At 42.4% G+C, this 13,464-nt stretch overlaps 1 protein-coding gene across 7 annotated transcripts in view; it reads right to left on the reverse strand.

Moving 5' to 3' along the window:
* Tenm2 (teneurin transmembrane protein 2) overlaps positions 1-13,464 on the reverse strand; it is a 1,236,531-nt gene that overhangs the window by 374,839 nt on the left and 848,228 nt on the right. For 6 of the 7 annotated variants that reach the window (XM_029545825.1, XM_029545821.1, XM_029545820.1 and 3 more), the window contains one exon: positions 5,637-5,846. In XM_029545825.1, the coding sequence (XP_029401685.1) occupies positions 5,637-5,846 (210 nt within the window). Of the gene's footprint in view, positions 1-5,636; positions 5,847-8,046; positions 8,106-13,464 lie in introns of those variants that run through there. The other variant, XM_029545824.1, reaches the window with a different exon arrangement.

The following is a 13,464-nucleotide window of genomic DNA, read 5'->3' on the forward strand; positions in this document are numbered from 1 at the left end:
AACTTATCAGAGGAATGCAGTTATAAATGGCATGTATCCACTCAATACATGTTCACTTAATCATTAATTATGAATCTGCTACCAGGGCACAGGGGAGGAGCTAAAGGATGGAATGAGGCTAAGAGAAAGGCCAGGAGCCAAGGAGACCTGCGATGGGATAAACAATCCCATATCACATACAGCAACTTTGGGAGACAGAAGAGGAGGGGAGGGGAGAGAAGACAAAAGGGAGAGGGGAAGGAGAAACGGGAGGAGGAAGAGGAAGGGGAGGAGGGAAGAAAGCAGAGCACCTGCTCACTTGAGCAGAATTCCATCCTTAACTTACATAATAATAACTCCAAACTTTTCAGGAAATCCTAGAGGAAATGAAACTTCAGTCGGTAAAAAAGGAAGACAATGCATAGTGCCTTAAGGAGACATATCTTCCCCCACTAAATTTACAAGGACAAAATATTCCACTCATGAATGTTTTAAAGACTTACTGTATCTGCTAGTGTTTTGCATATGTGTGTATATATTCTATTCAAGTTCTCGGTGCCTCCAGGGGTCAGAAGAGGACATCAGATACTCTAGAACTAGAGTTCTAGATGGTTTTGAGTCACTTGGTGAGTGGTGGGAATCCAACCCATGCCCTTTGTAAGAGCAGCCCTAGTGTTCTAGTCCTAAAAATTCACTACTTAAAAAACAAACAAACAAACAAAAACTATTTGAGTGTGCAGTCTTCTCATCCACCCTCAACGCTCCCTGTTGATCATGGTAGGGTCCCAAGAGTGAGACTGTCCTGGTAGGGTGCCATCCTTGTCATGAATGGACAGTGTCATCAAGATAAGTGTATATACTGGTCATCTCCTTTCAAGGTTTTAGACTGTGCTGTTACTGCAGAGTCTGCTAATCCACATCCCAACGTCAAATGAGCAACGATTCTGCCCTGTGTCACCCATGAGGTCTGCAGTTCACACGGTCTGTGGGAAGAATTAAAGGCTGTCATGAATCAGGCCAAGTTCTGCCCTCGGAATGTTCAGTCTTTGAGCATTTGTACCATTGCTGTTAAGCTGAAAGTATGGTGCAACTTGTCTAGAGGGAGGTCACAGAAAGTTTGGGGAGGGAATTGTATATGTTTTGCGGGTATCGCTGAGGACTGATTTGTCATCTGTGATGTACACAGGACCCTTTCTATGGTGAGAACTTCACTGTTTCCTTAAACACCCACTTTGCTTGTCTCTCTTGGTCACTATGCACCCTCTAATCTGTTTTCCTTTTTGCTTTGGCTACCAGAAAGCTTAGACTTAAGTTTTCTACCTGCATTAAATAATACAGATTTTACTTGCATGAACAAACATAATGCCCCCCCGAAGACTTTTCTGTACATTCTTGTGTCATCTAACTATAGCTTTAGAGTTTTTATAAATAATTGTTGTAAGGGAGGTTCAAGAGAAAGAAAGAAAAACAGGAAGGATGTATAGGCAGAGAGAGAGAGAGAGAGAGAGAGAGAGAGAGAGAGAGAGAGAGAGAGAGAGAGAGAGAGAGAGAGAGAGAGAGAGAGAACTCTCTTTCTTTTTGATGCCAGACAAGTAAGACAATCTTTAAGAAAGCTAGGTAAATGCTTAGGGAATAGCTCAGTCTATATAGTATTTGTCTTGCAAGCACAGGACCTGGATTCTATGACCAGAACACATGTAAAAAGCTAGTTGTGCTTAGATGCATGCCTTTAATCCCAACACTGGCAGTGGAAACAGGTAGATCCCTCGTACTCACTCTGCAGCCAGCTAGCCTATGTGGTGAACCCCAGGCCAACTAAGGGAATAATGTGAACACCACCTGAGGAATTACACCTAAAGCTGACCTCTGGCTTCTACGTGTGTGTGCAAACAGACATGCACATGCATCACCCCCTCCAAATAAGGAAGACATACATAAGCAGGCGAGTACACATGTAGACCCCCATATACAAACTGAGACTTGCACACTGTAACATGCCACTTAGAATGAGCCCAAGTCTTGCTGTCTTACAAAAGGGCTGGGCATATCTCCTTTTCCCCAGTGCAAACTTAGACTTCTCCTCTCCATCTTTGGATGGCTTATCTCTGTTGCTGAGCACTTCCTGGAAGGTTCTTGTCAGTGTCCCTTGCTCTTATTTCTAATGTGTAGTGTGACCTTGATGATAAGTCCTCCAAACCTCTATAGAGAATCAAAACTCAACTTTCTCTACAGGAGAGGGGTAAGCATGGTCTTTTGGTGAGTGCGTGACTGTGGCCTCTATATTTTATTCCTATGCTGACAGCAAAATGCACACCTGATATATTGATTTGAAAGGGAGTTCCGCTTTTCCAGATGTTGAAGCGTCCTTTCTGCTGCTGCTGGGATCCAGGTTATTTTCCAGATGAGTGATTTCATAGGATCTGAAGTTATACTGCTGTATATACAAGAAATAGCTTTGGTGCTAAACTGCTCTGGCAGAAGGTCAAAAACAGGGTGAGGCCCTGGCCCAAGCTCAGCTAGGAGGAAGCAAAGGTTTCAGGGGCTGGATTTATCCAGTTCTGGAAGCATCTCTCCAACGACACTGTTTGATTGGCACAGACAGAGGCATAGATAGAGGGTTAGAGCAACTTGGCTGCAAAGGTGGAACAATCTGAGTACCATGCAGTAAAGAATGCAGTATAGTCAAAAAATAATGACAGTTGATGCATAAAGGTTAAATTTGGTTGTTGCTTCAAAGAGGTTTTCCTGTTGGGGAAAACCATTCTAGCTCCCGTATTTTATATCCAGTTTGTCCCTAAAACAGAGCCTTGGTGGGCAGGAAATGTGTTCTGTGACTCTCCTAATGCCAATATCAAACCATGGAAACAATAAGAGGAGGGCAAGAAATAATGTTCTCCTGTTGTGAATGGGCTGAATATGTTGGAAGGTATTTTTAACTGAGGAGAAAAGAAAATCCAGGTCTGGCTGCTACGTGATTTTAAGATTCCACTGTCATCACCAAAGACCAACTTAAAGATGTTCCTCGTGATTAACTGGCTACACATAACATACCCAAACACAAGGACCCCGGTGCTGGTGCCTACAGCACCTGACAAACTTAGCCACTTTCATCAAACCCAATCGAAAACACTCAGGCACTGCTCTGCACTCTGCATCTTTGGTGTCAAACTCCATTTTCAATCCTTTATGTCAAATTTAAATTCATGGCAATTGCATTCAGATCTTGATAGAAGCTCCAATTTGCCCCGGACCCCAAGATCCATTCCACAAGACATATATACACTTACAAGTGCCCACATACACCAACTGGGCATGCTCTCATTTTAGCTGAGCAAGAGTGAAGGATGTTGGATGGCTACCTGCTCGTCTGAGCTTCAGCGCACCCTCTGATAAGAGGCTGTTGGAAACAAGGCGGCCATTCAATGAGGTTCTCACCCCTCTGCTGGAGAAATCGTGTGAGCATGGCTCTTGTTTGGTATAGAAATGGACCTTCACCCTTTGGTGCCATTTCCTTCTTTCAGTGAAGCTAAAATCACTATCAGTTTTTCAAGCAAGCTGAACAAATTGGTGTAGCTGATGAAAAGCGAATAAGTTTGGCTCTAAATCCATAGATCTGTTCTGCCCACCCAAATGATGAGCTCTTGATTTCTATGCAAAGCCAACAACAACAACAAAAAATCCTCTATTGACAACCAACAAGCTGATACACCCACCATCCAAAAGGGAAGGAATTGCTCTGCGTGCTGTCACTAAGAAAACATTCTGGATGTCCCTGTGATAACAGCTGACCTCGCTTGTGGAAGTCATCTTTGCTTGGGTATCCATACATGCATAAAAGGATGCCGCTTCTAAAAGCTCATTTTCTCTTTAATAATTGTCTGTTTTTCAAAAGCTATCAGCAGGTGCACATCATTTCAAAAGCCTCTTGTCCTTCATAATACAATATTCATCACGATTACATAGTATGAAATAAAATGTAGCAAAACACAGGCGAGGGTAGTTCAATTAAATGCAACATAATCTCTGCTGAAAAAAAAAAAGGAAAAAAGAAAAAAGACCAAAAAAAGAGAAAAATAGAGTGCTGAAGTTAAAATCAGGTTCTGATGAAAGAAAAAAAAAGAAATATATTTCCACATATTTTTAATTATATAGAATTTCCTCAAACATGATTTTTCATAATATATTCCATTAAGTTAACATCATATTTGAAGAAAGAGCATTTTCCGATTTCATTTTAAGCCTGATTTTGAGCAATTACGGTGTCATTGTTCCGCGGTAGAAAGGTTGAATTCATTTACTGTGTGGTTATGTTAGTTATGATTGATGTCTCTTCTCCAAATGATAAACCAATCACCCCGATGATGTAATGTCATTTTAAGAGTGCCATAATCACATTTCTCTCAAACTAGAAGCTCTGATGAGTTCTAATAAAGATTTATGGTAGATTAAAGGCCTTCATAATATCAACAATGGATTGCTCATTTGATGAGAGATTTGATTAGATAATTTAAAAAAAAAAAAAAGAATATGAGTTTGCTAAATATATCAGGCCTGGCTTTGAAGAAGGGCATGGGCCATCATAAGTAGCATTCGATTGGTCCATTTGCCAAATGAATCATTTTAATATACTTAGGAGGTCCCCTATAATTGGTGAGGTTGAGACCACTGGTAGCTTATATTCATGGATAGAGCCTGAGCGAATTCTTGGCATCTCTATTGCTTTTGATGATCTGTGTTAATGAATATCATGAGGGGTTAGCTCAGAAGGCAGTGCCAAAGCTTTGGGTCAAGTGCAACTAATTAGTACCATACTCCCCATCCCCCAGGGCATGGATACTGAATCCCTAGGTAACTGTGCCTTCTTCTGTATTCCTATGTTCAGGTGAACAGTCTACCAATTACTGAATCCAAAATAAGGCCTGATTATTGCTGCACTTGGGCCAATTCTTTCTAAGACTTGGAGAGTAGGAGTTGAGACACAAAATCCTCAAAAGTGGAGCAGAACCTGGTGTTCAGTCCCTCTGTTCTGTGAACAAGAACACCCAAACAAGAACTCTGAATTTAGAAGCTGTGTTTATCACAGTGCCTCATGATCAGCTCATTAAATTCAAGTGAAGTGGCACAAGCAGAAGGTCATAGAGAGGTCACACCCCAAACACTTCAGTCTTGGCATGGTATTCAGTATTCATGTCAAGGGAACACATTTTCATCACAAAACCATATGAAACAAGCAAGGGGAAGTCAGAAGCCAATGATAAAAAAAACAGCAGAACTGGGAGGTACAGGGATGGGGCATATGAGGGTACCCAGGGTCATTCAGCTATGATCACTACCATAGTAATACAAAATTCAATATTCCAGTGTCTCCCCACAGTTCACCCTTGAGTCCTGCATGCTTTCACATGTAGCCTTGGGCAAATTCCTCCCTCAGAAGGAGGTCCAGAGCCTGTTGTAACCAGGAAAACCTCTCCAACGGCTGTGACCTTCGACAGACACCTCTTAGAACTACCACGCCACAAAATGACAAATTCGTTTCCCCTTGGTGTTCCCCACACCGCCTTCTCCCAGCCTTTGTTTCAGTCGTTGTCATTTTGCCAGAGACTCACAAACGTCAAGCACAAAACACCACACAGTTAGACACCACAGAGTTTCCTTACCACTGCTGGAGGCTTGCTGGGGCCCTGAGCATGCTCTGAGCAGGTATGAATTGGGGGAGAATTCCTCATCAGGGTTGGTGTCCATGATCTGATGGGAGGTGTTGCTGTCTAGCAATGGCATCTGGCAGCTAACTGGTGGAGGATTATGGGAGCTAGGCAGCTGAGCAGATGGGAGGAGGCTAGACGAGGATGTAGGTGGAATGGGACGACCTGGGAAAGAGGACAGAGGGGTCAAAGGTCAGCAATGAGTGTCATGAGAGCATCCTAAGAAAGTTACATTGAAACCAGCTCACAATACAAATTATATATATATATATCTATTTTTCTAATGTTCCAGATGCACTTTTCAAAACAGTTATGGTGTTTCTTTACCAGCTCAACTGCATTACCACTGGTTGTATGATACTTCATACTTCATGAATATAGTTCAGAAAAGGGCATCCATTTGAGTGAAACTAGTCTTAAAAAAGTTTAGTTCTTTCCTCTCTCCTTTGCTATGATTCCAAGCCCTCCTCATGTCTCCCTGAACCATCTCCTTGCTGGTCTTCCTATTCACACTCTTGAGAAATAGTCCACCAACTCGTCCTTGACCCGGTCTCCTCTCCACAGTAATTGAGATCAATTTTCCCAGGTCGAAATCAGCTCATATCCTCTTGATACCCTCCCATTGCTTTCCATTGTATGATTCTTGTCTCCTCCCCCTGTGACTCTGGGCTTATCCTACCTTCTCTGGCTCATAGGTGCTCACCCACCTCCCTTACTAAGAGGACACCCTTCCCACATGGCTCTTTATTCTCCAGTGAACAGGCATTCTTATTTCCTCTGCATGAACATGTCAAACTACTCCACCTTTGCAGAGTTTCATGTCCACTTTCTCCCCTGCTTCTACTACCTGGCCAGCATTCTCAAGACTTCTGCTTCTCTTCAGTGAAGCTCTTCGTTTGCATGCTTCAAACAAGAACCACTTTCTCTAGCCTATCAGCCCATTTCAATATCCTCATAGACCTTATTAGTATCTGGCACTCAAAATTGTGTCCCCAGTGAACAAATCAAGAGGCCACACTAAAATTCAAATCCTTTAACTTAGGGTAGGAGGTGAAAACAGGTGGGCAGACAGAGCCTGCATTGCCATGCCAGTGGTTTGGTCATTCCTTGCATCACGTGGTTTATTTGGATATTGTGGAGGAGTTCCTGTAAGGTACAGGGATGCGCCATGACATAATGAACAGCAGTCAGGCTAGGAGAGTGGGGAATAACCTGGAGGTGACCTTAGGCAAAGAAGGTCCCTTCCATATGGATGGCCATCAGAACCTCTTCCTCACACTGACTCTTGAGCAATGACAATTGCTGTTCTGCCAACTGTGCCCTTGTACCCAGGGTCATTTAATTGTTGCCTGTCTGGTTTGCTTGCAGGGAAACTAAGGAATATGAGCCAGGAGCGGCAGCCCATGAAACTGAGACGTGGAGGGAAACTGGAGAGTCAGGTGATTCGGAGAGGTGTTCATGCCTGAAAAGTTGTACTTTCCTGAAGAACTGCACACACAGAGATGCACTCCCATATCCTGCTAGATACCAGCACTTGCTGCTGTTGCTTTCATAACTGTATTTCATGATTTATTATTAGTAAGTGCACTATATGGTACCCTGGATGGATAGTTTTGGTTCGATCAATGCATGTGCAGTTTTGAATCCTAAGGATTCTACCATTCTGCCCTCAGATGTAGTGAGGAGTCAGAGGGGGTTCAGATGATAAAAAGCAGGAGGGTAGACTGCATAAGATAGGGTACCACTGGGGCCGAAGAAGGAGGAGGTGTTTGCAGGAGTCAGGGTTAAAAAAATGCATAAGGATTCCTGAACGCGTAGAAACTTGAACAAGTCTCTGAAGAAAGAGAATGGAAGGAAGAAGCATCAAAACACTGTCGGCATGGTGCCCTTTGGAGGGACAGAGGTGACACAAAGTTGAGGATATAAGAAGCCCTTAAGCCGGGCATGGTGATGCACGCCTTTAATCCCAGCACTCGGGAGGCAGAGGCAGGCGGATTTCTGAGTTCGAGGACAACCTGGTCTACAAAGTGAGTTCCAGGACAGCCAGGGTTATACAGAGAAACCCTGTCTCGAAAAACCAAAAAAGAAAAAAAGAAAAAGAAAAAGAAAAAGAAAAAGAAAAAAAGAAAGAAAGAAAAAAGAAGCCCTTAAAGTTTAAGTTTAAGTGAGTTTGAGGTTTTAAAATTTATGTGTCTCTATAAATGTTCCATAGAAGTCAGAAGAGGGTGTAAATTTCTTTCAGCTGGAGTTGCAGTTGAGTTGACCAATGTGGATGCTGGGAACCGAACTTGGGTCCTCTGGAATATCTGCTCTCAGCCACTGAGGCATCTCTCCAGCCTTAAAATTTAAATATTAAGTTTCTTACCCAATAACACAATGGAAATGATCGTGAGCCATCCTTGCCATTGTCAATGGGAAATGGAATGAGTTGAAGAGTTCAGTAAATTCATAGCTGTTGGGGAGCAATATAAGACATGGTGTTTTTGTCGGGTGCCTGGACTGAGTGCTACAGAGCTTTATCAGAATCAATGCCAGCGTTGAATCACTAGTTCTCTCATAGACCTTCTAACAATGAGGCTAGAACTACCACCATTGTGACTATCACTGCTTATTGCATGGTGTTGCTCTGTCACTCGTGGCATGCTCTGTTTCCTTGCATAATATTTCATAATCCTCAAAACAATCCCATTATGCTAGAATGACCACATATTCCCATAACACATGAGAATAGAATATTCTCATTTTATAGATGAAGAAACAGAAACTAAGAGGCTGAGTTCAACAGTTAGAAAATGTCCAGAACTGGGCTTGCCCTTGGGCTTCTTTTTCCCAAATCCACCTTGCATCTACTCATGGTGCTTGCCTAAACAGCACGGTAATATGGTGATACAAACAATAACAATAAACAATAATAATAAATAGTAATGATAATGTTACATAGAGGGTAGGAAATGTATGCAAGAGAGATACTTCCAAGGTATTGCGCCTTCCTATCTCAGGGATTCCCCTGGATCTCAAGTTGAACCTGAGTTTGAACCACATAGCAGTTATTGTCCTACAGAGCTCCGGGTTTTCACTGTCAATTGTTTTGAAGTTTGCAGTGATAATACCCTCTGTCCTCTTTTAAGGTTTCTGACTGCAGATGGTCCCAACTGGGTCCTGTGTACTTGGTGCTGACGTCCACTTAGTAGCAGGGCTCAGGTAGGGCGAGATTTCTACAACATAATCAAAAGGCTTTCAAGTGTGTGCTACTGAGGCATAACTGGAACTGGATGTTGAAGAACAAGAATGGCTGTGAGCCAATTTTTAAAAATTCCTTTGAGCAAGCGACTGAGGTGGAGCTAAGGTTCCACCTCAAGTGCAGTTTTCCAGGAGACCGATAGGTGGAATAATTCTTTCTATGAACTTCTGGGACATTTGTTTAGCATGAAGTCATTTCACACAGTGCAGCCAACAGAGCTTTTTAATATCCTCAAATACTGACAATAGAGAAACAGTCACAGCATGGTGTAAGTGTTGGGGTTGCTTCCATACTGTAACTATGCACCATAGAATTGTGTGATTCCCATTACCTCCCCATGCCTCTTAATTCCTTAATTGTGCTTTGGTACGTCCTTCCGTTCTGCTTGCTGGTAGCCATCACTACGTGGAGAATTTCAGAATCACTAGATCTGCCCTGAGTCAGACAGTTTGCTGTTCCGTGTTTGTTAGGTCATTTGCTAAGTTTGTTCACTTAGGATTCATACTGCCCCTGACTATTCCAACTGACAGAGACCATCTGTGTGGATACAAACAGGTTCCAAAGTACAGGGGAGAGAGCTGGAACTTACGCGGCTCCCTTTGTGGACTCTGTTATCGTACAGAAAACCTTAGTATGGGTGGGCAGCTAATCAGGTGGCATGCTCCAGCCTGATTCCCAGATTATGACAGAAGCTCTTTATTCCCAACTGTTTCTCCAGCTTCTTTTTGAATGAGCACAAAGTTCCCCAGCAAATGTACAGAAAACAGCACGGAACTGATAGTTACAAAGCAAAGATGTACCTGCAATATGTCAATTGTTGAGTTTCCATGGTCTTGCCCATGTGCAAGTGTGTATGCACAGGGGTTTTACAATACAAATCATACTCTATCTACATGACTGGATCCCCCGTATCCTTAAGCATAGAGACTAATTCGGTTTGCTAATATATCTATTTTCCTATGAGTAAAGTTTTGTATTATTTTCCACTCGTAAAAAATCCATTACAGCCAGACAAAGCAATTCCATGCAATGTCTGATGGATGGCTCGTGGCTGTTGTAATGCCATGTGGAGGATTCTGGTATGCCTTGTCTTCCAGTGGGAAGATAGTGACATCATCAATTAGAAAACTCATAGACATGGATGAGGAGAGGTAGCAGATGTACAGGGCTTATTTGCCATCCATGCTCCAGGCTCTCAGTCTTCACCCACTGCAGTCATCCTTGAAAGCTTCATCATACACCATCTGTGGTGGTAGAATATTGCTCCAACTCCCATTGTGTCCATTACAGTGCCATTTTGCTGCTCAGACAGATTTAGATCCAGACTTGGTCCAACAAGTTCAAAAGGCTGCAGTTTCTTCTCATTCTCCCCGAACAATAAATGGTAACTGTGAAGTTGATGCTCTGCCCTGCCATTTTTAATATACTCACTAATTTATGCCAGGGGGTGTGCTGGAGAGCAATTCCCCAAATTCACTTTAAACGACTTGTTCTTTTTCATTGGAAAGATGAATGGTGAGCTGATATTAAAGTGTTCTGTGTTAGGCAATATATAATTGATTTATGTAGTGATGGGGTGTCAGGATTATTTGGTGGAGCACAGAGACACGCTTAAGTCATGACAAAATAAAAGGCAGAACATATGTAAATCTGATCACCCTCTCTGATCGTTGCTTTGTCTTGTTGCTGTGATAAGATAGTTAATGAAAGAGAGCCACCTAAGCAAGGGATGGATTATTTGTTCTCTTAGTTCAAAGGGTGGGATGTCATGATAGCAGGACCTTGAGGCAGTGGGTCATATGACATCCACAGTCAGGAGGTAGAAAGCAAGGGATGCACAGCCCCTGGACCACACTATTCATAATGGGTAGGTCTTCCCAACTCAATTACCTGAACTAGAAAACCCCCCACAAAGCACACCTAGAGGCTAGTCTCCAAGGCAACTCAAGGGTTCATCAAGTTGACAAAGGAATTACCCACCACACTCCTTAGCAATTCTGCGTAGCATGTGATCTTACTTGACGCTGAGAACTGAACTAAATATTTCACACATGCTTTCTCTTTTAGCACTCGAAAACTTTTCAAGAACTAATTACATTTTAATTTTTTTCCCACTCACAGGTAGGAGAAGTTAAGACCAAATAATGCCCCATTAACAAGTGCAGATCTGTGGTTTGAACCCAAATAGTCTGACCCCTAAGCCTTCCGTGGTGCATCCTACTACTGCCGATATCAGAGAACTGTGGTCAGAAAGTACACATTGCTTCTGTTCTGGAATGCACCATGGAATTCATCCCAAAGGAGGCGACTAACCACAGGCAAAAGCCAGGCTTCTCCTGCAAAGAGCCATGGTGACCACTGACAAAGAGTCAGTGATTTATAAGGGGGAAAAGATATTCTGGAGCCAAAAACTGAACATCTCTTGTTGTACCATAAGTTTAAGGACTTAATAAAAAACATTCTTCATTAAAGTTGAGTTCAAAAGGACTGTTGTGATGCAAGCAAAAACAGTTGGCTAGAGTGTTTAAACGACTTTCCATTCTATCTATTTAGATGTTACCAAACCACCTTCCTTTTCTGTAGAAGGTTGAGGTGGAATCTGGGAGCCGGTGAGGCTACAATGATGTTAGATGTCTTTCCACCAAGAGGGGATCCTGCTTGTGAATGAAGTGAATGAAGGATGAGTGGGTAATTAAAAGCTGAAAAGAACATTACTGATTACGTTGGCAGAACATCTAGATTCAGCCAACCCTGAAGCATCCCTGCCTCCAAACTTTTCAATATATAAATCAATTTACTCTCCACACTAACATCTTTTGTTCTTCTCTTAACCTAACTTTGAGTTTGTTGTTCGCACTTAGAAAAAAAAAGAAAAAAAAAAAACAACCTTCCTCAAACTTGTCATCAAGGCCAAGTGGGAAAATGACTTGGCCAATGTCACATAGCCACTTCATAGAACTAAAAAACTTCTGCTTCTAGAGCAAAAAAAAAAAAAAAAAAAAAAAAGATGTGTGTTCTTTAGGTTGAATCCTTTACTACTCATGAAGAAATGGAACATGGGGTCCTAGAGAAAGTATTTCTGGTAGGAAGTAACTAATCTGTTTAAAGAACACTGCAGGTGTCAAAGAGGGTGGCCGAGAGACAGCAAATGGCTGCCCACCTCTTACCAATCAGGCGTGTGCATAGCGATTTCACTGTGCCCAGCACTGGAGAGAAACTCAGAGCACCTTCCAAGTTCCATACACCTAGATCTGGGCACTGAATTCCTTGCCTACGTCTTAAATGTCTGTTTAAAGAACAAAGATATTCATGTCCTCTAGCCACTGTAGCAAGATATAGTCTAGACTGGCCTTGAACTTACGATTTCCTTGCTTCGACCTCCCTAGTACACAAACGATTTTCAGAACACAGACACCACATTTGGCAATATTTCTAATCATAATTGCAGGATGCAAGAATGATATCTGATAAGTGGATCATCTCAAAATTAATATATGTATATCTGCTATACAGGGGTTATTTGATAATGTCTGAAGATATTTGGTTGTGGCAGGAGAATGGAAACTGTTAGGCATAGAGTGGAGAGGTCAGGGAGGCTGCTAAGTGACTTATAAGTTCCAGGACAGTCCCTCATGAGGAAGCATGGTCCCATCTTCTCAGGCAGTGGTGCTGAGGCTGATAAATACCAAAGTCACATGTGTAACGAATAGCTTGGGGTCAGAATATATAATGTGGTTCTAGTCAGTATGTCATCACCTTCATTGTTTTCCTCCTCCTCCTCCTCCTCCTCCTCTTCCTCCTCTTCCTAAACTATAACAGATATTTATTTCTCATGTGCTAAATATCAGAATCTGCCTTTTAAAAAATTGATTAGAATTGGGCAGATCTGTTGGGTGTCACTCAGGGTATAGAACTTGCCTAACACACACAAGCCCCAGTGTTTGATTCCAAACCAAAAAAAGGGGGAACCATGTATTAGGAGTGAAAAACTCTCCGTTGCCCACATGTAAACACCAAGCAAATCAATTTACAGTATTAGTTGGAATTAAACATGGGAGCTTGCGTGTGTTTGAGAGAGGTAAAATTTGCCTGGAGTAAGTCTAGTTACTCACTGAGAGGCATAGACCTTTTCCAGGAGCTGGGAGAACCCTGCATGTTATGGAAGAGTTGAATGCTTCTATGGAGGCAGGGGATCCAATAGGGAGGATGCTAGAGTACAGCTCTAGGTTATGAGCCCTCACCCAAGGATTCTCCATTCTGGCCTCCTTAGGTCCTCTCAGTGAGGTAGTATTGGCCAAACAGGGTCTGTTTTATTCTATATCACACTGTGGAAAGTGTGTGTGTGTGTGTGTGTGTGTGTGTGTGTGTGTGTGTGTGTGTGTGTTCTATAGTGTAAGACCTAATTATCTCCTTAGCTCATGTTTCACTAAACTCACCCTGTTAAGAATTTTTATGGAAACAAATTATTTTCAAAAGGTGTTTCTGGTAAAACCCTACTGATTGCACACAAGCTATTGCATGTAATTTGTTGGGCGGGAGGCG

Source organism: Mus pahari, chromosome 14, assembly GCF_900095145.1.
Source record: "Mus pahari chromosome 14, PAHARI_EIJ_v1.1, whole genome shotgun sequence".
Lineage (NCBI taxonomy): Eukaryota > Metazoa > Chordata > Mammalia > Rodentia > Muridae > Mus > Mus pahari.